Here is a 25,540-nt window from a genome sequence, read left to right as displayed (position 1 = left end):
GTATACTGTAAGACACTCTGGATAAAAGGGTCTGCTAAATACTGAAAATATAAATTACTTGTAAAAAGAAGGTTGACATGACATCTCATGACATGACTGACCGATTCAGATGTATTTGTTTATTTATTTTGTAAAAATTAATTATCACAGAGCAAAACAAATCTATTTAAATCAAGTTCTTACAAAGTGCATTCAGCAAAAGTCCAATTAAAACATGCCACATGCATTCTGACAATGACATACAAGCCAAATAAGCTTCCAATTCCAGGGTAAATATTTATATGAGATAAGGTAATTGATGATATGATGTTGCTTCCCATTTAGATTTTCTCTTTTTCCCCTTAAATTACATGACATTGTTTTGTATAAAATTGTATTACACAGCAAATCCTTTGCAAGCTTCCAGGTGCTGAGAGAAGAGGTTTGCACTTTCCTGAGCTATGCTGAGCTGTTGCTCACACCACTGAATCAGGAAGCTCTGCAACACTTTCACACGAGCTTTGTGGTAACACTCGATCTAAAGCAAACACAATCAAACGGTCAGATCAGTAAGCAATAGTATTGCTAGTATAACATTAAAACCACCTTATTGTTTCTACACATATTGTGCAGTTTATCGGCTTCACTTACCATATAGAAGCACTTTGTAGTTCTACAATTACTGACTGTAGTCCATCTGTTTCTCTACATACCTTTTTAGCCTGCTTTTACCCTGTTCTTCAATGGTCAGGACCCCCATAGGACTACTACAGAGCAGCTATTATTTTGGGTGGTGGATCATTCTCAGCACTGCAGTGACACTGACATGGTGGTGGTGTGTTAGTGTGTGTTGTGCTGGTATGAGTGGATAAGACACAGCAATGCTGATGGAGTTTTTAAATACCTCACTGTCACTGCTGGACTGAGAATTGTCCACCAACCAAATATATCCAGCCAACAGCGCCCCATGGGCAGCGTCCTGTGACCACTGATGAAGGTCTAAAAGATGACCAACTCAAACAGCAGCAATAGATGAGCGATCGTCTCTGACTTTACATCTACAAGGTGGACCAACTAGGTAGGAGTGTCTAATAGAATGGACAGTGAGTGGACACGGTATTTAAAAACTCCAGCAGCACTGCTGTGTCTGATTCACTCATACCAGCACAACACACACTAACACACCACCACCATGTCAGTGTCACTGCAGTGCTGAGAATCATTCATCACCTAAATAATACCTGCTGTGGGGGTCCTGACCATTGAAGAACAGGGTGAAAGCAGGCTAAAAAGGTATGTAGAAAAACAGATGGACTACAGTCAGTAATTGTAGAACTACAAAGTGCTTCTATATGGTAAGTGGAGCTGATAAAATGGACAGTGAGTGTAGAAACAAGGAGGTGGTTTTAATTTTATGGCTGATCGGTGTATTTTACAACATAAAAGGTTAAATCATTGTTTCAAACATAAAACAGAAATGTGTTGGTTTTGCATATAATTTTTTAGACAGAAAAGAGATCAGAGTCAAAACAGTCAGTGTTACACCTCATCAAGGTGGAAGACAAGTTTCTAACATTGAAGATACAATATCTGCTGAATTCAACATGTGTACTATAAATAACTAAAGCCCATCAGCCCAACATGTAATCCCTGACCATGACATACACAATTGTTAGGATATAGGCATGGTCATGTGCATTTTTGGAGGGTGGTCCTAATGTTTTGGCTGATCAGTGTAACGATCCAAAAAGTCAAAATGTAGTTTTATACACAAAGTTTGTACCTGGAAATAATATCTGTTAGATTAACTAGACACTTGCTTCCAGCATTTTTGCCATGTGTAGAATACTAACAGCATTCTACATAATTATAACTCGGGCGGCACGGTGGCTAAGTGGGTAGCACTGTTGCCTCACAGCAAGAAGGTCCGGGTCCTTTCTGTGTGGAGTTTGCATGTTCTCCCTGTGTCTGCGTGGGTTTCCTCCCACAGTCCAAAGACATGCAAGTGAGGTGAATTGGAGACACTAAATTGTCCATGACTGTGTTCGATATAACCTTGAGAAGTGATGAATTTTGTGTAACCAGTAAATACCGTTTCTGTCATGAATGTAACCAAAAAAAGGTAAAACATGACGTTAAAATCCTAATACACAAACAAACAAACAAACATAATTATAACTAACATCATTTGCCTGTTTAAGGGCATTTCAAATATTAAAGTAGGCTACATTTTATTGCATTTTAATTATTTATTAGGATTTTAACGTCGTTTTACACTTTGGTTACAATCATGACAGAAACTGTAGTTACTCGTTACACAAGATTCATCAATTCACAAGTTTAATGTCGAACACAGCCATGGACAGTTTTGTATCTCCAATTCACCTCACTTGCATGTTTTGGACTGTGGGAGGAAATCGGAGCTCCTGGGGGAAACCCACACAGACACGAGGAGAACATGCAAACTTCACACAGAAAGGACCCGGACCACCCCACCTGGGGATCGAACTCAGGACCTTCTTGCTGTGAGGTGACAGTGCTACCCACTGAGCCGTTTATTCTAGTAAACAAATAATTTAACAGTGTAATAATCGTTTTGACTGTTTTAATGTAGATTATCTAGTTTAAAAAGACATTAATTAATATGAATACTATTATACCATTCAAATGTATTGCACGCAATAAATACTCGTATATTTTGGTAAATTATTTCGCTCTACCCCAGTAATGAACAAAATGCTTGAAATACATGGCTAAAGTATTAACACATTTGCTCATTAAACAGGGTAACATTCATTTTAATACAACAAAACTGCATGGTAGTGAGAAAAAAAAAAGTCCTTTACCTCTTGTTTTGCCACTGATGAGATGAGTTTAAACTCATTCTGTGAGGCTTTCTGAACTTTTTCCATCTATAATATCATCAATAGAAAATGAAGTCATAAGTTTACATACACCTTTACCACATTCATTTAAATTCAGATTTTCACAATTCCTGACTTTTAATCCTAATACATGTGCACACTGTTAGCTCAGTAAGGATCGCTACTATATTTTAATAATGTGAAATGTCAGAATACTAGAGACAATTATTTATTTCAGCTTTTATTTCTTTCACCACATTCCAAGTGGCTCAGAAGTTTTGGTATCTTGCCTACATTGTTTAACATGGGTCAGACTTCCACAAGCTTCTCACAATAAATTGCTGGAATATCGACCCATCTCTCCCTGACAGAACTGGTGTAACTAAGTCAGGTTTGCAGGCTTTCTTGATTGCACATGACTTTTTCAGTTCTGCCCATGAACTCTCTGTAGGATTTAGGTCAAGGCTTGGTATTGGCCACAAGGTAAAATCTTTGTCCCCATGTAGTTAATGTAAACTGGCTTTTATGGCAGTTTGGAGCAGTTGCTTCTTCTTTGCTGAGCTGCCTTTCAGATCATGACAGTACAGGACATGTTTCACTGCTGAAATAGATACTTTAGTACATGTTTCCTCCAGTATCTTCGCAATGTGGTTTGTGAACATGGTACCCTCAGGTGAGATTGCTCCAGAGGATGAACCAGACTTGTGGAGGTTCACAATTCTTTTTTCTGATGTCTTGGCTGATTTGTTTTTATTGTCGCAATATCAAGCAAAGATACAAGTAGGCTGTGAGGGTAGGTCTTAAAATACTGCCATCAGAAGCTTCTAAAGCCATGATGTTTTCAGGAATTTTCCAATCTATTTAAAGGCACAGTCACCTGGGTGAATGTAAATTCTGATTCAGTGGAACTTTGATATAGTGAATTACAAGGGAAATATCTGTTTGTAAACATTTGTTGGAAAGATTGCTTATGTCATGTACAAAATAGATATCCTCAACATCTGGCTAATACTACAGTCTGTTGACATGGAAGCTGTGAAGGGGATCAATATAAGTTTTAATGACTTTAACCTACATGTACGTATTTAAAATTATGGCTTTAACTGTACATTTCTACTTTACTGTGTGTTCATGTGTATTATATGAGTATGGTACTCACAATTTCCTGCTTATTGGGCTTGGCTTTATCTGTGTTCCTGTTGATGATTTCCAACTCCACTAGTTTACAGGTCCTCCTAAACAACATCTCCTACAAAAAGCAAACATTCTTTAGTTTGGTCCATTGTTAATGCTCAGTTGGTGTAAAGGACTTGAGTATTGTTAAGTGCATTGACACACTCACCCTCTTCGCCTCCTGGTAGCGAGACTCCAAATCCAAACCCAAACCCAAGGTGGCGATGTCAATTTGAGACACCATATCCAAGTTTTTCTGAAAAAGAAAGAAAGCAACCAGGAATTAACCACATGCAGACTGTACAAAATCTAGTTCAATAAACCATGCATTATTTCAGTCTTACTTTTACTGCATCCATAAGATCAGACATCTTCAGACAAATTCTAAAAGAAAATTGTTCAGTATCAGAAACATCAGTATTTTATGCATAGAAGAAAAGCAAAAGAAACAAGAAACAGTTTATTTACTTGTTAAATGCTGGATTGTCCTGATTAACACACAGATGCAGTGAAGTGGAGAAATGCCCACATGCCAAAGCAAGTCCTAAACAAAAAATACACAAAACAAGCATCTCACTCTGAACTGTATGCAGAAGCTACCAACATGTCATGTTACAGGAAATAAATCTTACTTTGCTTTGTCATCACAGTATCAAGGAATTTCTGTTGGAAATGACAATGGTATTAAATTTAGAAAGTAAAATCAATGTGTAAAAACGTGTAAAAACATGTAAAAGGGAAAACAGACCAAACCTCAGTGGCTGATTTGAACAGAAGTACAAATTGTGTGTTGCTTTCTCTTTCAGTGTGAAAGAATACATCCATATCCTGAGAGGAAATGCTCATAAATTAAAACAATATTTCCTAATCATTACAGTCAATTACATTACATCAAGTACACTCAGTTATAAAAGTACACTTAAGTACGCTCACTACATAAAATATTAGACACATCCAAGAGTAGCACTGTGTTATCATCAGTAAATTATGTGGACATCATTATTTACCCTGATGAATGTAGCAGAAAACCTAATTATTCATTGCTGACCAAACTCTGAGGTGTGTGCAAAACACATTAGGTATTCACACAGACAGTGTTATGTTTCATTTATTGGCAAATGGACAGCTGTCAAAGAAAATCACTGGATTTGGTGGTGTAAAATGACCGATACTTTAATAGCAATTGAATAATAAATAAACAGTGGTCAGCATTTGTAACACTGGCCAAAAGCTAAAAGGAGGAGGTGTTGTTATGTATAGGAAAAAAACAGTTAAGAATCTTTCAGTCCACATTTATTATTATTATTATTACATTTACGGCATTTAGGAGATGCATTATCCAAATCAACCTACATTATGACTGAACACAATGTTCAATGCTCAGGGGCCCAACAGTGGTAACCTGGTGGTGGTGGGGCTTGAACCGGCAACCTTCTGATTACTAGTCCGGTACCTTAACCACTGAGTTACCACTATTATTATTATTATTATAAATATAACTGTTGTGTCCTCTCTATTTCTGTAATACAAAATACCTTGTGTCCCTCTTTTCTGATCTCCTCCATAGCCTGACCAAGACGATCAAAAATGCCCTTTTTGCCACGTTGTTTTCCAGGTAACTGTAGGACAAAAGAAAAACACCAGCAATGACAAAACAGACAAGAGCAAGCTAAGTTTTAAATTATATTTTTATCAAAAGGATACACTATAAGACCATGCATTTGTTCTTATATAGATTTTGAATTCTGATTGCAAGGTATTTTTGTTTAATCAGCCACATGAGCATTATTATGGTCTAACACTGAATTTACGAACTGTTAAAACAGCGTTGAAAACACATAACTTTAGAATTTCTGGAGATTTCACTGTACAGAAATTAAGGAGTCCAGCCCAAACCATTAAGTTATTGCCATCAGGGGACAAGTTTTCACTGCTCAAGGGTCCAGTAGTTGTGTACTACATTCAAATCCAACCTTCTAAGGCATTGCAATCCAATTAATGAAGTCTGAGAGGCAGTTTGCATTTGCTATACTTTATGCCTTACCTATTTTATTACCAGGCAGTCCTGTGTGATAGTGTAGCAGCAAAGTTGTTATTTATTTCATTTGACAAAAAAAATGATTGATCAGGGTTACAAACATGAAAAAACTACTATTTCATGACTTTACTAAATTGTAACATCATTAAATGTCTCTAAATCTCTCTCTTTTTGTATAATATATCTGTCTGTGTGGACTGTGTGCTGTTATTGGATAGAGAGAGAGAGTTGGTAAGACAGATGGATTACCTCAGTGTTGCAGAGGAACATATGCAGCAGTTTGCTTTTGCTGAGGGTGCTGTGTGATGCCAACTGCTGAAGGTAATGCTCTAAAGCCTTACTGTAAATTTTCCAGTTGTCTCCTAGAGCCAGGAAACCTACAGACACACAGGCTTAGCAAATTAACCAATGAAAGTGTACAGACATATCTGACCTGCCACTAACTTCTCTTTAAATTGTCAGCAGTTTGTGCTAATTAAATATATATGTGGATTACACATGTCATAGGGATTCAAACTGTGAATGGGCACAGGAGAGTTGAGTGGGTATAAGTATAAGGGCTTAACTAAGCTTTTAAAAGAATGTAGACAGTGGATTCAGAAAGCATTTAGACCCCTTAGTTTTTACACATTTTATTTTGCTGTGGATTTGATTTTAAATGTATATCATTACCATTTTACCATTTTAGTCATCAATCTATAATCTAATCTATAATCTAAAAAAAAAAAAACATAATTTACTTACATACAACCACACACACTTATGTTATTGGGCAGTTGTAGCCTAGTGGTTACGGTACTGGACTTATAATCAAAAGGCCACTGCTTCAAGCCCCACCATTGCCAGGTTGCCACTGTTGGGCCCTTGAGCAAGGCCCTTAACCCTCAATTGCTTAGACAATATACTGTCATGGCACTGTAAGTCGCTTTGGATAAAAGCATCTGCTAAATGCTGAAAGTGTAAGTGAGTGTAAGTGAAATTGGTGAGAATCTGACATACCAAGCTGTTTCAGAGCTTTAGCCTGTGTGGAAGGTAGTGGTCTGGCTGGCAGAGGAGGAAACTGTGGGGAAAATATGACATTGTCAAAACTGCTAAACAACAAAAAAAAGTGATTATGGAAAATTTCCACAGGCTGTGCTGACTAATGAAAATGTCTGGTACACTGAGTTTATTATGAGTATAAATAAAGTACACTTTTCAACAGTTTGTGCTGCTTTGAATTAGATCACACAGACGAAAAGCTCATATTTTTGTGAGGCTGTCCACACTACATTAAAAACATTAATAATAAATTGCACAATAATTAAAAATATACATTTAAAAACAGTTATTATACTCAAGCACAGATCTATGCAACACTGGAGTGGTTGAGCCACATGAGTGGCCCTTTCTTGACCTTATTCCCACTGAACATAGGGTTGCCACTTTAAATTTGCTGTACACCACTGGTCCCCAATTAACTTGATATTCATTCATTCTTTCTTTCATTCATTCTAAGTTTTACCACCACTTTATCCTGGTCAGGTTTGTGGTGGGTCTGTTTCTAGCACACCACTTCAGAATGTACCAACTTGCAACTTCGAATCTCAGTAGAGCAACTGATCTTCTCTCTCTTAAAGCTTGTAGAGACATGTACACAGATCAGGCATAACAGTATGACCACCTCCTTGTTTCTACACACACTGTCCATTTTATCAGCTCAATTTACCATATAGAAGCACTTTGTAGTTCTACAACCACTGACTGTAGTCCCTCTGTTTCTCTACATACCTTTTTAGCCTGCTTTTACCTTGTTCTTCGGTGGTCAGGACCCCCACTGGACCACCACAGAGCAGGTATTATTTGGGTGGTGGATCATTCTCAGCACTGCAGTGACACTGACATGGTGTTGGTGTGTTAGTGTGTGTTGTGCTGGTATGAGTGGATAAGACACAGCAGTGCTGATGGAGTTTTTAAACACCTCACTGTCACTGCTGGACGGAGAATAGTCCACCATCTAAATAATACCTGCTATGTGGTGGTCCTGTGGGGGTCCTGACCATTGAAGAACAGGGTGAAAGCAGGTTAAAAAAGTATGTAACGAAATAGATGGACTGCAGTCAGTAATTATAAAACTATAAAGTGTTTCTATATAGTAAGTGGAGCTGATAGTGTGTGTAGAAACAAGGAGGTGGTTTTAATGTTATGGCTGATCGGTGTACATTAAACAGCCCAGCCAGGTCTGTGGCTCTGCTGAGATTTGAACTTACAAGTTTGAACACTCTGCAGTGGTGTGCTAGTCTAGTGTGTTAGACTGCTGCTCCACCTGAGCGTCCCTCACATACATTTTTTAAGAACACAATACTAATGCTTTAACTTAATGTTTAAGCCTCCTGGGATGTGCTCCACCAGTCTTTTACCTTACTTTTGGGTGACTTTATGCCATTGTGAGAATCCTTTATACAAAAATATATCTATGACTCATTTCACATGACATGCACCACTAAAACCCTTTTCATCAACAATAATTAGGCAGAATTATTTACAACAGCAAAACAGACATTACTCACTATGACTCCTTGAATTCCTGGAACATCCTCCTGAGAGAAAAGACTTTGCTGAAGCCAGTCAAAATCCTCATACGTCCTAAATACACAGATCCCATGACTGCTGCTCAGCTGCAAGAATAAGAGAAAAACACCGCATATGTACGTATTTTGCACATAAAATTGATGTCATGGATTATTTTTATAGCTCTTTTTCTAACATTTGTCTCTGAGCTCAAAGTCAAAGACGAATGTTTAATATTAAAATACCTACAAGTTCTTTAATACAAACCAGACCAATCTGATCCAGTAGATTTTTAGAACCACAATAAACAAATAAAATAACCTTTTAAAAATATTTACAACAAATTATTAAACTGCCCAGACTGCAGTGCATGACAAATCCCTTCACAAGCTTTGTAAACTTCTCTTTCATAGACTGTATGAAGTGTAGTATCTCTCTCACCTTCTGTGATGTGATGGCAAAGATGAATTTATCTTCATCTTGTGTAATATCAGTAATCTTAATACTGCTAGCATTCACACTTGGTGTTGATTCTTTGGTAGATCCATCCTGTAGTGTGCACAAAAAATGTCAAGGTTATTTACAGTATAAGCAGGATTGTATTGTAAGAGAGCAGGATTGGATTGTAAGAAAATACAAATATTCTGAAAAAACACATTCAAACTACACAAAAAAAGCTTTTGTATAGTCTAAAACACAGTTTTTCAAAGTTTTTTTCAAGCAACCCATGTTTTGTCCATGATTTTTACCACGACCCAGGCAACACATGCATCAAAATTAAACACAAAATGAAATATACTTAATTAATAACAATAGTAGCAATCTGTCCCCCTTGTGGTTTACAAAATGTAACGTAAAGCATCCACAAGGGGTGTTCATGTACAAGATCTTTTTGTTATTATGTGCCTGTTAAAATTTATTTAATTATGATTATTTTTCTCTGTGACCCATTTTTGGCTCCCGACCCAAGGTTTGAAAAATGCTGGTCTACAATACAATTATTAGTATTTTGAATATAGTGGAGAGACCTGAAGCCAGCAGTTAACAGAAATTTATCATCCAAACTAATGGAGCTTGAAATGATCTGCCACGAAGTATGGATTAAAGTGCCCAAATTCAGGTGTACAAAGCTTGTAGAGAAACATTTAAGACCTGCAGCTTAAGTAATATTTTGAAAAACTCTAAAACCATGTTCTCACTTGGTAATTATGGGTGATTGTTATTTAAACCCATCAATCTAAAGCTATATCCATTCAAAACCAAATCCACAACACAGCAAAATGTAGAAAGCATTAACATAGAAATGGAGGCTGTTATAGCCACAGAGGGGATAAAACTTAATATGAATGTGAATGGATTTGTAATTAAATGCCCAACAAGCTCATAGTCTGGTGTCCACTTACTTCTGATTTTTACTTTAATTTTAACCTAAATAAGAAGTGTTATTGAGTCACTAATGAAAAAAAAGCAACTTCAGAGCACCAGAAAGCTGAAAAGCTAAACAACCGAGAAGTGATGGTGCCATATTAATGCTTTCAGAATCCTTCTCTACATTTTTAGTTATTCCTATATGCTGGCCTGTGTGTGGTTTCAGTAAAATTCCTCTCCACTAGCCTCACATATGCTACCAGTTGCAGACATTGATTTAGAAATATAAGTTTAAAGCATTCTAAAGAGTACTATAGGGTGCCAGTTTGTTGAGACAGTTACACTGCCCCCATGTGTTTGGTTTTCATGTGCCTTTTCAAAATGCTTTCTAAATAGCCAAAAGTATATGGAATGTTAACCATGATCTTAATTAACATCCTAATCCAAATCCAGGGGCATTAATATCAGGTCCTCATCCGGTTTGTCTGTTCAATAGCATCCGCTCTTCTGGGAAAGCTTTCACAAGATTTTGGAGCGTCTGTCTGTAATTGATGCTTCAGATCATCCTAAAAGTGTTTAATAAGTCTACTGAAAAGTGCAGGCCACTGAATTTTCTCACCAAACCACATTTTTATGGACCTAAAGAAGACTCTGGTTCCGGGCATGGCTCTCGCAACATTAGGCTCTGGCCATGTAGAGGAACTCCAGCGACAAGCACTGAGCCTCGAACACAACCCTACTGAGCATGGTTGGAATGAATTGCAACACAGATTGCAGGCCAGGCCTTCTTGTTTAATATCAATCAACACAGTCATACAATGGGTGTGGCTCACACATCGAAACTTTGTAATAAATAAGGGTGTCTACAAATTGTTGGCACATACAGTAAGCATTATGCAGCTGTTATACTATCTTATCTTTTAAACAACTGCATTACTGAGTATATTTAAAATAGTGTAAAAGGTATTTAGCAATGAATATTCTTTTAATCTATTTTACCAGACCTTGAACACAGATCAGGAGTATTAATTTTCCTTTTTAACAAATATTATTAGGTAAATAACATAAATGTAATTTTTTTCCCTAATTGTGGCATTTGAGTAATAATTTCTCAGTGTCTCTATATCTCACACTGTAATTGTTAAGATCATGCAGTTATTACAAATAATAGACTCACCATCATTTCCTGAATGTCTGCGATGTTTGAATGTCGAAGGATTAATAACCCAAAAGCAAAATCGATTCCAGAAAACACACTTATATTTCTATAATCACACCATAAAGAAAAATGCTCGTGCCACTTCACCTCTCCTAATAAAATCCCTTATTACACTTGTTTTAGCTCTCTTGAACACTCAGAAAATGGTCACATGTACATATATTGCAGAAAGCAGGATATCCTCCGAGTCAAAGGTCACTGCAGTCCCGTGATCTGGAATTTTTTAACTGAGGAGCAAACGTTATTGTCATCTCTGTGCAAGTGTGTAGTGTGACAAAGAATTGAATATAGTGTTTGGTCATTTCAAAAGTAAATCAACTGATCTAGACAGCACACAAAAACTACTGAGTAACTAGCTTTACAGATCAGTACTTAAATGTTTTACCTTCACATTTTACAATCCTACAGCATTCAACTACTGCACCACTCAGCTCATTTTGTAACTCATCAAACCCAACCTGACAATTCTTGGTCAATTTTATCACATTTTACAGGAGTGCATCATGTATCATGAAATAAATCCCTGCCAAAATACACTAAACAGCCAAAAGTATGCGGACACCATTCCAATAAATTCATGTTTCAGCCACATCTATTGCTAAAAGGTGTAAAAAAAAATCAACTATGTTATACTGTAATTGCTACCAAATTTGCAATTATTTGCTTCATAAACATACAGATTAATAAGTTCATTGTGGTGAAACTCCAGTGACATGAACTGAGCCTTGACCACAACCCTATTAAGCATGGTTGAAATGAACTGGAACACACTTGTTCAATATCAATCCCTGACCTTACAAATTCTCTTTTGACAGAATGGGCACAAATTTCAATTTACACACTCCTAAATCTTAACACAGAAGTGGAGGCTGTTATAGCCATTAAGGGGATACAACTCCTTATGAATGGGAATGGATTTGTAATTAGATGCCGAACAAGCTCATGGTCTGGTGTCCAATTACTTCTGGCCATAAAGTGTAACTGATGTAATACTTTTGGGTCTGCTTAAATTTTTTTCCTATTTTTTATTTATGATAAAAAAGATGGTGCCCACCCGAACGGTGGCAGCAACGAGTTTCGAGTATGAAGAAGTGTAATTGAGTCACTAATGAAAAAAAACAACTTCACAGAGCTAGAGCTGACAGGCTACACAAACAAGAAGTGATGGTGCTTTCAATTTCATTTATTCAAATGCTTAATTCTGGCCAGAGTTGCAGTGGGTCTGGTTTCAAGACAAGAATACTCTGGACAATCCTGGCAATCCATTGCCCTGGCAAACCATCGCAGGGCTTCGGCCATCAAACAACATTTAAACAAATTTCAGCCTGCTGCTGAAACACAACATTGCTATTTTTATTAATGGTTTAAGATTTAATGGTCCATTAAATTAGATAAACAAATACAACTGAGAAACTATTCAGAATTAAAAACAAACCGTGGTCCTACAAGATCATTAAAGTTCAAACGGAGTTTTTGTAGAAGGATAAGAGGTCATCAAGAGTTTGTGTCTGAGCAGGCGGTGGTTGTGATGCTTGTTGAGGACGTGTGGATGTGGACTGGGTTGTGAAAGGCATGTCAGTGTGCTGCGAGGCATTTTGATTTGAACCACTCTGTGTCTCAGACCATTTGAAGTCATGTTTTCCTTTGCTACGACCCTCCTTTACTGATTTACCAGGATTGGTTCTTCTCTCATCTGAAAAATATAAAGACGGCGGGGCGAACTCATCATCCCGTTCGTCCCTACGACGACTCGTCCACTGTCCCCAGGTGAACTCTGGAATGTGAAATGATTAGGGAGTTAAATACAGCAACCAAGCAAACTGAAAAAGTTTGAAAATAGAGGAGCTGGAGATTGTAGATATAAAAATCTGAAATAATAATATTTACTAATTTATTAATTTAACATGTTTTACACACTTGAGTTACATTCACGACAGGACAGGTAGTTATTTGTTACACAAGATTCATCAGTTCAAGTTTTAATCTTAAACAGTCATGGACAATTTTGGGTCTCCAATTTACCTCACTTGCACATCTTTGGACTGTGGGAGGAAACCGGAGCTCCCAGAGGAAACCCACACAGACACAGGGAGAACATACAAATCTTCACACAGAAAGGACCCAAACTGCTCCACCTAGGAATCAAACCCAGGACCTTCTTGCTGTGAGGCAACAGTGCTACCCACCGTGCCACCCGCAGAAATAATAATAAACACCCAAATAGAACAAATTCTTTTTTGTATTTATTTTTTTTATACAAATAAGCGGCTGTCATCTACTAGGACCAGCAACACACTGGACACTGGATGACTGCTGGAGGAAGAAGCATGTGCTATAGATTTCAGCACAGGACTAAATTTTATGTCACACGACCAGCGTCTCCTTAACAGAAATGGTTCAATTCTTAGCAAGTACACCCAACCTAGTCGGGCGCTATACAGACACAACTGGAGTTGACATACGGAGGGGAAAATAGGGAAACAGTCAATTTCTCGCCGCTGTAACTGCCTAGTTGATGTGCCAACACAATTAGTGAGAGAGTACAGAAAACATAGCCTGTTCCTACAAAAGTATATTGTACAGTTTACAGTTTTCTGTGCATTTTCTAGATTCTAGTTTTTGATTTTAAAACATTTAGATGGACACCCAACCACAGACATGAATTATAATGTGTAATGAATGATCAACAATCTCGTTACCTTTGCCTCTGTCCCACTCTCTGACGTGAGGAACTCCAGGTCTGGTGTCTTTCCTTTCTTGAATTTCAACCTCCACCTTTTTAACAGCAGCTGCTGGAGGAGGTGGTCCAATCAGCTCCTCAGTCTTATTCTCATCCTCATTACCAGCTTCATCAGCAGCAGGAGCTACAAGGAAACATGTACAGCTGTTTATGACACATCACATACGCTTACATACAGAAAACACCATGCTGTCTAGGTTACCACACAAACTGGATGCCCGATTTGGCTAAGCTTCTTCCATTTTAAAATGATTGGGGCTGCTGTGGTTCTATGAAAGCTCAAAGTAGTGTATTGTTCTATATCCTTGCCCCAATCTACCAGCTGTTTTAGGGGCTGCCACAGCTACTTATTCTGGTCTCTATACCTGATTTGACACATTTTTTACACTGGATGTCCTTCCTGATTCAATCCTCCTTATTTTAGCCGGGCTTGGGACCAGCACTAAGAGCGCACTGACAAGTGCACTTGCCAATGGCTAGGCAGTACTGCCACCCCACTTAGACACAGCCAATCATGTCTGTGTAGACGTCCAACTGCTCGATAGCACAGCTAAGATTTAAACCCTGGATCTCAGCAGCAGTACGTCAGTGTGTCCCACCACTGAGCCACGCGAGTGCCCACCCAAAAGGCAATTGTATTGTCATTACATTCTTTGAAATTCAAATCCACAACATAATAAAGTGTGCAAAAAGTCGAAGGGTCTGCGCATTACAGTTAAAGCTACAAAGACTTAACACAGACACACACCTTCATCCTCTTCAGCTCCAGGCTCCAATTTGCTTTTTTTCATTTTTCTCATTCTCACTTTAGCCAGTCTAGCCTCGAGCAAAGCTTTTCTCTTGTCCTTCAGCTGCTCTCGCTTTACACGTTGCTCCGTGGTCTACAAAAGAGCAGCAGTTATTTTTTCATGAGTATAAAATCAGTCTTAACTTCCTAAAACAGAATCATTTTAAAGGAATTCATTTTAGTGCAGGCATTTTTGCCTGCCAGGTTAAGAAACATCTATTTTAGCTGATGAGGAACTAAATGAAGGTACAACCTGGAGGACATTCTGGACAGAACCATTTACTTGCTCCTATTCTACGTACATCAAACTAGAATTTTACCTGGTCTCTCAGCATATCCAGAGTGTCCCTTTGCTTTTTGCGTTGTTCTGCATCCTGAGAAAAAGCAAAATATCCGACACCTAGCTCTCTGGCCTCTGAAACACACACATTAATGTCACATTTATTTAGTAGGATTTTAACGTCATGTTTTACACACTGTGGTTACATTCATGACAGGACAGGTAGTTACTGGTTATACAAGATTCATCAGTTCACAAGTTTAGTGTCAAACACAGTCAAGGACAATTTTGTATCTCCAATTTACCTCACTTGTATGTTTTTGGACTGTGGGTAGAAACCGGAGCTCGTGGGGCGAAACCCACGCACACTCAGGGAGAACATGCACTCCACACAGAAAAGACACGGACCACTCAACATGAGAATTAAACCCAGGACCTTCTAGCTGTGAGGCAACGCGCTACCCACCGAGCTATCATGCCACCCTCATAAATGTCACATAAAAAACATTATCCACACTACACATTCACACACAAAGTTAGGATGTATATGTATAAATGCAGATGTGAGTAAGTATTTGCCCCTTTCAAATTTCTTCTATTTTTCTTATATTTGTCACACATGTATGCTTTCAGATCATTAAACCACTTTTAATATTAGACACAGATAACCCAAGTAAACACACGTTTTTTTTATTAACATTTGATTTATTACAAGAAAAAGTCTGTTCAGCCCTACCTGCATTGCCCTTCACTGCAAATCAACCAGTTAACCAACCTGAATTGACAACTGGGTTCATTTTCACTAGCCAAACCCAGGCATAATTACTGCCAGACCTGTTTAATGTAAACATTTAAATTTATGACATATAAGCTGACACTTTTATTCAGAGTGGCTTACAATATTAACCAAATACAATTTGAGCAAGTGTGGGCTAATGGTTTTGCTCAGGGGCATAACAGTGGCAACTTGGCATTGACTTGAACCAGCAACCTTTACTTGTCCAGGACCCTCACTGCTGAGCTACTACTGAACTAATTATCTATGGTTTTTCCAGTGCTCAATCGCTCACCTTGATCTCGAATATTTTCATAATGAATGGGTCCCACTGGCTTCTTCATTTCCTCCTCTTCCTCCATTTCCCACTTTTCTCTCTGCATTTCTCGCCTCATGTCTTCAGACAACAGAGTCCGATCAGCTCCAAGCACTCTACAGAGACAGACCCACTTATATGAGCTTATTATAAGCACTACATGGAAATGCAACAAGCATATATTTTGTCTTCTTTATTTTTATATCAAATAATACATTTAAGATTGAAATGTTCCATAAAAATGAATTACAACAGAAAATATGTTTTATTTAATTAATTACTCATTTGTGTAACGCTTTTAGGAATATTATGTGTATCACAAATTTTAGCTTATAATAAATCTAAAGAAATCATAAGGAACAGATTTAAATTTTAACATGGCAGATTATACATATTTAAGGTTTTTAAAATATTACAAGAAATTGCTAGACTGCACACTAAACCTAAAAGTTCATAAAAATCCTTGCAGTACAGAGAGTAAACGATTATACTGACTATAGTGAGAGAGGCACAAAGAAGGTTGGCTACATACTTACTACCAAGTGTATTAAACTTACAGTGGTTTCATACAAGTGGTAAAACTCGATTGGCTGTTCCAGCACTAGTGCTGTATTACATATACACCGACCACGCATAACATTATGACCACTGACAGGTGAAGTGAATAACACTGATTATCTCTTCATCACGACACCTGTTGGTGGGTGGGATATATTATGCAGTAAGGGAACATTTTATCCTCAAAGTTGATGTTAGAAGCAGAAAAAATGGGCGAGCGTAAAGATTTGAGTGAGTTTGACAAGGGACAAATTGTGATGGCTAGACGACTGGGTCAAAGCATCTCCAAAACTGAAGCTCTTGTGGGGTGTTCCGGTCTGCAGTGGTCAGTATCTATCAAAAGTGGTCCAAGGAAAAAACAGTGGTAAACCGGCGACAGGGTCACGGGCGGCCATCGCTCATTGATGCACGTGGGGAGCAAAGGCCTGTGTGGTCTGATCCAACAGACGAGCTACTGCAGCTCAAATTGCTGAAGAAGTTAATGCTGGTTCTGATAGATAGGTGTCAGAATACACAGTGCATCACAGTTACAGGGCTGTTTTGGAAGCAAAAGGGGGACCAACACAATATTAGGAAGGTGGTCATAATGTTATGCCTGATTGGTGTACATACATGTACAAACACTTATAAACTAAATTTACAAACAGTGCTGTATTGTTTACACCTGTCTTGGAAATAAAAAGACTTTGTTATGCACCTTTTGTTCTTTAAATCCTCGTCCATCTTCTGAAACTCTGGCAGATCCCTTTTTAAACATTTCCTTGATCTACCCAGAGCATCAACATAATCCACCCTGAGTGAGGAATAGAAAGAAGATAAAGAGAATAGTTAGACCCTGCATTCTTGATTTAGAGACACATCTGTAATGTATATGAACATTCACTATACCATTCTTCGTTAGCATTCTGTGGAGGTGGAATTGGGACCTGCATGTCGGAGCATTCTCCGTCCCTGTCTCCGATTTCAGCTTCTCTTCTCTGTGACACTTTCTTCTGCTCTATTAGCTTTTGAGTAAAATCAACCAAGTAAAGGCTTTCAGTCTCCTCATCTAGAAAAGAGTATCAGTATCAGTTTGTTATTAAATTTATGTATAATAATGTAACATTATTAATTGATTCCTAAAAATAATAGTTACAAATAGTAAATAAACAGTAATAGTAAAGAAAGGTAAGATTCTCTAACACAAGTCACTGATACCTGGAAAATCTCCTTTTGTCATTTGTTCATAAAGTCGTGCTTTCTCCTCCAGCTTTTGTCTGAATGATGTAATGAACAGAGAGTAACATTAATACAACTAAATAAAATGCTGTGTTAGGTGTAGAACAACTCTGTACTCAGTCAGTCAATAAGTAAGTAAAAGAAGCAATACATTAATAATATTTCATTACAAATTATTAAGCAGTTGCATTATTGAATCAGTAAAGACGAAGAAAAAAAACAACATGGCATTCAATGTCATGACACAACCTTTGGCAAAAAGGAAATCTCATCACCACCAGTGGTTAATCCAATAGAGCAAGCAACCAAATGAGAGAAGGATAGAGCTGGAGCTAGGTGTTTTCCACCTTATTTTACTACAAATGTGTTGAAATGATTGCTTGTAGTAATTGCATGTAAACTACACGTGCTGTGGACAGAGACAAAGAGAAAAAAGGTTTTATGCAATGTCAACTTTACCTTGATTTGTCCAATTTTTGTTCCTCCTCTGCAGTTTTCTCAACATCCTTTTGAGCTCGTTCATTCACCCCTTGGTTCGGTTTACTCCATATGTTTGGCTTCTACGTGTGAATTAACACAATAAATAAACCAACAGAATAATAAAGTGATTTGATATTTATATGTAATTTACCAGCATTGGCCTATTTACCTTGTTGGTGGTGTGTGATTTGACAGCAGTTCCTGCATCTTGACCAAGTCGCTCTTGCTTAAACGCCTCCTGCTTCCGATAAAGCTCTGCTTTCAAATCAACCAGCTAGAAAAAAGATTTGCATATACAAGTGACTGACTGTAAATTACTAAAGTTCAATGGAGTAGTTAAATGGAGCAAATAAGGTGATGGAAAAAAAAAGAATCTAGCACAAAATAATTCATTGAATAGACTCCCTGTATTCTTGCATATTTTATATTATTAAACAAAACAGGCTATTACACAAAGAGAACAAGTGCACTACTTTCAAAACCTAATTAGTTTTTGTCAGAAAACAAAATAAAACCTGCCCATTACCCTGGTAAAAAATAATAATTATTGACCCCTTGACTACTTAATTACCCAGTTTGCCTAATTTAATTAGTAAACCAATTTGGCTAATTAAACACGGTCATGACAGATTTAATGCACCTCATTTTAAACCTTACCATTAGTAAGTTAGCTATAATATGTCATTATCCAAGAGCGAATGAAAAAGTTTTATTGTTTTTTGTGGATAAGGTTTTAAAGCAATATCCAAGACTCTAGGACTACAACAAACCACAAGCTCATCTTAGATGAGCTAGAACTGATAAACAGTGAAACGCGTGCTGTGGTCAGAGCTCCATAGTTATAATAGCAAGACAACTCATTAATATGGTTTTGTAGACACAGAATAGATGTGCTTGACTGGCCTGCCTGCAATCTCATATTAAAAATCCATGAAGAGGTGAATCAGAAGTCGGCAGCCACAGGTTGTTAAGCAGCTGGAATCTTGTATTGGGCAAAATTCTCCTATAAAACTACAACAATTAGTATCCTCAGTTCCCAAATGATTAAAATATGTATTTAATAGGAAAGGTGATGTAATACAGAGGTGAACATACACCTGTCCCAAATTCTTAAGTATGTTGCAGGTATTAAATTATAAATTTATTTATATATATTTAAGTTGCACTGAAACACTGAAAAATAAAAAGTACTTCACTTTGTACTTTTGTCAGTTAAATGAATGTTAAGAAAAAATAATAAATCACAGACACTGTTTTAATGCACTTTACAAAATGTTCTAACTGTTTCGTAAATGTGGTTTATATAATAAATTACATGTTATTCACCTGATGAGATGTAAAATACTCTGAATTGCCACTTTAAATGTGTGAGCGGAGCCCTACAGTGAATTAGGCCCAGTGTTTTAGGATCCACTGTGACCCTGCGGTGTGCGGTATGCGGAGTTTTTAAGGAACTATGTGACTTTACTATAACATATTAAATGAGTGTTATTAATGACTATGGCTTTAATACATTTAATTCAATCTAAAATGAATGACTTTTACTAGTACTGGGCTAGTCGCGGAAACAACCATATTTACTGCTACTCACAGATGATCAGTTTAGCTATAAAGCTAAGTAAATTAAAAACCTCAAAAACCTGCCGATGTTTAGTTAGCACAAACTCGACTTTACCTAAATAAATTCACCACTCACCGATGAAGCTGTTACTTTATACTGTTTTTTCTTCTTATCCATGATTTATATGTGCTTTATAAGTGTAATATTTTCAAGTGTTTACACATACAGCGCCATGTTTCACATTGCAGATGGGATTCTAGGTGTCAATGTGTGCAGCGCCTCTATTGGTGTGGAGCGGTACTGCAGGAAACCATCAAACCAAATCATACTATTCCAGTGGTTCCCAAAGTTGCTGTTTTGTATGACTTACAACGTTTAGAATAGGTTCCAGTGGAATTTGAAAGCAAAAGACGTGTGTGTGTGTCGCAAAGGGGTGGGGGGCTTTAAGATATTCTTATCTAGAAAAGGCGGGCAACGCAGAAAAGGTTTGGGAACCACTGTGCTTAACCGCTCAACCATATTAACATTTTCACACATCTTCGCTGCCAACCTACCTGTAACAATTAAAAAAACTATTATTAGTTTGCAGCCAAAAGTTGTTCCTGAGTGAGTGGGTGGGTGAGTGATTGAGCCTAGTGGTTAAGGTACCGGACTAGTAATCAGAAGGTCACTGGTTCAAGCCCCACCACTGCCAGGTTGCTGCTGTTGGGCCCTTGAGCAAGGCCCTTAACCCTCAATTGCTCAAACTGTATACTGTAACTGTAAAGTAAGTCGCTTTGGATAAAGGCTTCTGGAAAATGTCGAAATTGTAAATGTGAATGAGTGAGTGAGTGAGTGTGTGTGTGGGTGAGTGAGTGAATTAAAGCCGTTACAGTGTGTCAGGTGTAGATGTGCTGTTTGGACAGACAGACATACAGAAAGATAGATTAAGAGATTAGATATATAACATAATCATTTCATTGGTACACAGTAAACATAAGTAGGTGTTATAAAGTCTTATAGCTGTGGGTATTTGACCTCTCTGCCTCTTTATTAGGAACATGTTAGCACTCATTCTAGGTGTACAGTTAGAAACTAAGGCTATTTTCTTTTCTCATGCACATTGTGTCTTAATTTTCTTCTCGTCTTTTCTCAGTGGACACTTTTTAAACACAGAAAGCTGTTGGCTACAGTCAGTATTTGTATACCCACAAAGTTCATCTGTATGGTAGATATAGCTTAGAAAATAATCAGTTCATGTATGTACCAGACAGGTCTACCTAATTAAATGCTGAGGAAGTATTCAGACCCATTGCACACTTTATTGTGATTGCAGGTATACTGATATAACAAAGTAAGTTTCTAGAACCACCTGTTGTATATCTAGTTCATGTTTTGTCTGTTTTGACAGATATGTAGTTTGTTTGCCTGTATGTTTGGCTTGGTTTAATCTGTGTACTCACTGAGTACATTGGTCTGATTCCTGGATATTATCAACTTCAGCATATTTTACTCACTCAATTGCTTATATTATAGATAGCACGGTGTCTCAGAAGCAAAACCCTTTCACTTATCTACCCATCCATTTCACATCCATTTAGACATTACTAATGCATACTTGAGTGGCACGACGCTGCACAGCAACATGGGTACTGAGAACACAGTTTTAAAACTTGCTTTTGCTCATTGTCTGTGAGATGTTTAGTATGTTCTTTCTATATCCACATCATTTTCCACTGGCTAATCTCAGAAAGTTTCAAACACTTGCAGAAGGTGAATTACCTACTTTACACTGCCTTTAGTTTTCAGTGGGTATGTAAATAAGTTAGTGATGCCCTGCAATAAATTAAGACTGTCCAGAAAATATATTAAGCAGACATCAACATATAAAGATGAATAAACCTGATGTAATTAATAAATCATATTTAAAAAAACTTCAGATATTTAAAATCAGGCACACATGTTCAAATATTTAAACAATCACATAGCAGTGTAGTGTCGGAAACGCTCGGGACATTAATAGCCAGTTTTTAAAGCCATCTCTGTTTAAACTGTTGACTCGGCTCTGATAAGCAGAAGCCTATTTAAGAGAACCAGCTTTGTGGACCAATTCATAACATCATCCATTACCTGACCAGGTAAGACATCTGAACTACTGGTACACATACTGCATATTAAAGCATGAAAAGTAACAATTTCAGTAACATAAAATGAGTACTACTTAAACTACTGTTTTTTTTAATAAGTATTGTATATGCAGTCTAAATTGAATCAATTCAGTAACAGGACAGGTTGAATGGTGTTTGTTATATGTAACTATACCAGTGACACAAATGAGGTGTGATCTTTATTATAAATTACAGGTGCAGCTTTTTTGAAACAGTGTAGGTTATTGTATTGTTCTGTGCTTAAGTTTGCATGGTTTTATATTATTACTTTCTTCATTTATTTCATTTCAGTCACTTGATTGTACAAAATAACAGAAGTCCCATTCAGGACCAACAAAACTGACCCAAAACAGGACATTCAGACCTATAGTTAACAACCATAATGTTAAATCAGATGTGTTTTTGTTTGGTACACAAGCTGTATCTGCACCTCAGGGACCAACTCTCAGACTTTTTTGGTTTGTGTTCTTCTTTAGAATTGGTGGTGATTATTTGGTTTTGCTTCGGACCCTGACCACACACCATGTTGTGTAACAGCCGTCTCAGTCGTGGAATACTTCTCATCTGCACTCTTTCATTGTGGGCAGAATGTATTATGTGTGGCTCCAGCTTCCTCAGCCCTACTCAGAAACCCCAGGTGAGCAGTGTGTGTTCTTTGAGAAGTTAGTGGGGTCACTGACAGTCTGTGCATATCATCCTGCAGCAATATGTAATGTGTTTTGTGGTTAGCTGGCCGGCTGTGTTTAAGAGCTAGTTGATACACTATATGGACAAAACGATTGGGACACACCACTTAATCATTAAATTCAGGTGTTTTACACGGTCCCAATGTCACAGGTGTATAAAATTAAGCAACTAGCCATGCAGTCTGCCTTTACAAACATTTCTGAAAGAATGGGTTGTCCTAAAGAGCTCACTGAGAGCTCACACGAGTGTGGTACTGTAACAGGACGCCACTACTAAAACATGTAAGTTTGTAAAACTTCTGAAGTAAAAGCTTTTAGAAACCACAGCAACAAAGTGGTGGACCACATAAAGTTACATAGCAGGGACATACTGTATGTCACATAGTGTATAAAAGTGCATAAAATTCACCATAGGTCTCCTGACTCCATAACTGCAGAGTTCCAAACCACCTCTGACATTACTGTGCGGTGGGAGGTTTACGGCATTTCCATGGTCAATCAGCTGCATGCAGGCCTTACATTACCAAGCACAATGCCAGACATCGGATGGAGTGGAGTAAAGAATGCCACCACTGGACTCTGTGAAGTGACAAATCGCGTTTCTCTATCTGGCATTCTGACATACGAGTCTGGCAAATGCCAGGAGAAAGTTGCCTGCCTGACTGCATTTTGCCCATTTGTAAAGTTTGATGAGGGAGGAATAATGCTATGGAGTTGTTTTTTAGGGTGTGGCTCCAAGACATTTTAGACAATTGTATGCTTCCAACATTTTGGGAACAGTCTGGAAAAGGCACTTTTACAGCATGACTGTGCCCCAGTGCACAAAGCAAGAAACCATAAAGGCATGGTTGGGTGAGATTGGTGTAGAATTACTTGACTAACCCTCCCAGAGCTCTGACCTCAACCCAATCTTGACTGAATTAGCACAAATTCCCACAGACATACTTCAAAGTCTTGTAAGAAGCCTTTTTAGAAGAATGGCTGTTGTTATAGCTTAAAAGATCACTCTGTTCTTATCCCGTTTTTTAATATGGGAAGTCCAACAAGCTCATGGTCAAATGTATATAAGCCAAATACTTTTGGTCATATAGTGTGACAAAATTTGCTGAGTATAACCTGATCTGTGTTTTTTTAAGAGTCGTGGTGACCGAAAACCAGCTCGAGTGGGACGCAGAGCAGCAGCTGAGCAAGAACCTCCTTTACTGTCAGAGGACAAGGTCATGGTACGCTTACAGATAAAAATACTGACTAAAATATGACCTTACAGTTAATCAACATGTGGCTAGTGGAGTAACAGTAGCTGTAAAAGAAATGCAAAAATAATTTACCGAAATGAAAAATTTGATAGTATTAAGGCAAAAATTAAATTAAAACATTTGAAACTGTTCGTTAATACATAAAATGCAGACATATACCATTTTATTAGATAAACCTACCCTGCACTTATCCCTACTTTTTTTGATTGTTTGACACCTTTGGTCCTTGAATAAAAAGGAATCACCATAGCACCACAGCACTGACACTAGTATGACACACAGTAGATAGTTTCTCCACAACTGAAACTTGACTGATCCAATATCACTTTATCAGGCATTTGAGTAAATTGTTTGGCTTTTTTTCCACCCCCTGTACATCCCTGTGTAGGTGAGCGCACCATTTCAGTTCAGCGTATCTCTAAGTGAGGACAAATATAAGGAGTATGGCCCAGTGCTGCAGAGGATGCTGCTGGACATCCTGGATGATGTTCCATTTTTAGGTGGGTTCTGATTTACCACCCTCTCCTATAAGCACTAATATTAATGCAATGCATTGTATAAAAAGTCACATTTTATGTCTTTATTTTTCAGAATGAAAAATCAACTAAATCATCTGAAATCATCGACTTATAAACAAACTGTTTAGCATAACATGCATTAGATTGTAAGAATAACAAAAAGAATAAACTGTGGCAAACTCTTTATGCTTTCTGTTTAATGGGATTGAGATTAATGGGGATCCAGTAAACATAGACTGGGATCTGATCTGATTAATCAACTGTTGGGATGGAATGACTACAGAATTATATCTTTCGATGCCGAATGCTGCATCAGTGACACCAACACATAAGCTACCAAATAGGTAAAACTGACACAAAAGGCCTTCAACAGTAGGATAAAATCCCATTCAGGGTCATCATTTTAAATAACTAAAACAATAATATGTTTATTGTATTTTGGTGACTACGAACAGGTCTATAAACCACTCCGCTAGTTTCCAATTTCCATCAATGTTCTTCAATGGTCAGGACTCTCCCAGGATCACTACAGAGCAGGTATTATTTAAGTGTTGAATCATTTTCAGCACTGCAGTGACACTGACATGGTGGTTGTGTGTTAGTGTGTTGTGCTGGTATGAACACCTCACTGTCACTGCTGGACTGAGAATAGTCCACCAACCAAAAATATCCAGCCAACAGCGCCCCATTGGCAGCATCCTGTGACCACTGATGAAGATCTAGCAGATGACCAACTCAAACAGCAGCAATAGATGAGCGATCATCTCTGACTTTACATCTACAAGGTGGACCAACTAGGTAGGAGTGTCTAATAGAGTGGACAGTGAGTGGACACTATTTAAAAACTCCAGCAGCGCTGCTTTGTCTGATCCACTCATACCAGCACAACACACACGAACACACCACCACCATGTCAGTGTCACTGCAGTGCTGAGAATGACCCACCACCTAAATAATACCTGCTCTGTAGTGGTCCTGTGAGAGTCCTGACCATTGAACAGAGTGAAAGCAGGCTAAAAAAAGTATG

At 37.7% G+C, this 25,540-nt stretch overlaps 3 protein-coding genes across 4 annotated transcripts; 1 reads left to right on the top strand and 2 right to left on the bottom strand.

The window, feature by feature from the left end:
- Positions 1 to 206: 206 nt before the first annotated feature.
- si:dkey-28n18.9 (sorting nexin-5) lies at positions 207 to 11,165 on the bottom strand. The gene is made up of 14 exons (XM_062997013.1): positions 11,150 to 11,165; positions 9,046 to 9,153; positions 8,604 to 8,711; positions 7,054 to 7,114; positions 6,304 to 6,431; positions 5,552 to 5,635; positions 4,770 to 4,844; positions 4,649 to 4,679; positions 4,485 to 4,560; positions 4,361 to 4,400; positions 4,186 to 4,272; positions 4,003 to 4,092; positions 2,826 to 2,891; positions 207 to 517 (listed from the first exon to the last, which is right to left on the bottom strand). Exons 1-14 carry the CDS (start codon positions 11,153 to 11,155, stop codon positions 377 to 379), a joined length of 1,101 nt encoding a protein of 366 aa, XP_062853083.1. The 5' UTR covers positions 11,156 to 11,165; the 3' UTR covers positions 207 to 376.
- Positions 6,355 to 24,683, top strand: ghrl (ghrelin/obestatin prepropeptide). Of its 2 annotated transcripts, none has more exons than XM_062997011.1 (5): positions 6,355 to 6,375; positions 22,530 to 22,690; positions 23,876 to 23,962; positions 24,384 to 24,495; positions 24,587 to 24,683. In XM_062997011.1, exons 2-5 carry the CDS (start codon positions 22,577 to 22,579, stop codon positions 24,589 to 24,591), a joined length of 318 nt encoding a protein of 105 aa, XP_062853081.1. In that variant the 5' UTR covers positions 6,355 to 6,375; positions 22,530 to 22,576; the 3' UTR covers positions 24,592 to 24,683. The 2 variants fall into 2 exon arrangements, with proteins under 2 accessions (XP_062853081.1, XP_062853082.1); XM_062997012.1 differs by lacking the exon at positions 6,355 to 6,375 and adding an exon at positions 21,954 to 22,023.
- On the bottom strand, positions 12,360 to 20,132 carry ccdc174 (coiled-coil domain containing 174). Its single transcript, XM_062997010.1, has 11 exons — positions 20,042 to 20,132; positions 18,515 to 18,619; positions 18,325 to 18,425; positions 17,845 to 17,903; positions 17,536 to 17,695; positions 17,345 to 17,440; positions 16,069 to 16,205; positions 15,039 to 15,133; positions 14,680 to 14,812; positions 13,891 to 14,055; positions 12,360 to 12,965 (listed from the first exon to the last, which is right to left on the bottom strand). Exons 1-11 carry the CDS (start codon positions 20,081 to 20,083, stop codon positions 12,652 to 12,654), a joined length of 1,407 nt encoding a protein of 468 aa, XP_062853080.1. The 5' UTR covers positions 20,084 to 20,132; the 3' UTR covers positions 12,360 to 12,651.
- Positions 24,684 to 25,540: the final 857 nt, after the last annotated feature.

This window comes from Trichomycterus rosablanca, chromosome 6, assembly GCF_030014385.1.
Source record: "Trichomycterus rosablanca isolate fTriRos1 chromosome 6, fTriRos1.hap1, whole genome shotgun sequence".
Classification (NCBI taxonomy): domain Eukaryota; kingdom Metazoa; phylum Chordata; class Actinopteri; order Siluriformes; family Trichomycteridae; genus Trichomycterus; species Trichomycterus rosablanca.
This window is presented reverse-complemented; position numbering and strand designations above follow the sequence as displayed.

Coding starts and splice junctions, on each gene's coding strand:
- si:dkey-28n18.9 (XM_062997013.1), bottom strand. Junction 5,636..6,303: donor TGTTCCTCTGCAACACTGAG/GTAATCCATCTG, acceptor TTTGTCCTACAG/TTACCTGGAAAACAACGTGG. Junction 2,892..4,002: donor AGCCCAATAAGCAGGAAATT/GTGAGTACCATA, acceptor ATGATATTATAG/ATGGAAAAAGTTCAGAAAGC.
- ccdc174 (XM_062997010.1), bottom strand. CDS start 20,083: ATGGATAAGAAGAAAAAACAGTATAAAGTAACAGCTTCATCG. Junction 18,620..20,041: donor ATAAAGTAACAGCTTCATCG/GTGAGTGGTGAA, acceptor TCTTTTTTCTAG/CTGGTTGATTTGAAAGCAGA. Junction 12,966..13,890: donor AGAGTGGGACAGAGGCAAAG/GTAACGAGATTG, acceptor TTCACATTCCAG/AGTTCACCTGGGGACAGTGG.
- ghrl (XM_062997011.1), top strand. CDS start 22,577: ATGTTGTGTAACAGCCGTCTCAGTCGTGGAATACTTCTCATCTGCACT. Junction 22,691..23,875: donor GCCCTACTCAGAAACCCCAG/GTGAGCAGTGTG, acceptor TGTTTTTTTAAG/AGTCGTGGTGACCGAAAACC. Junction 23,963..24,383: donor TGTCAGAGGACAAGGTCATG/GTACGCTTACAG, acceptor ATCCCTGTGTAG/GTGAGCGCACCATTTCAGTT.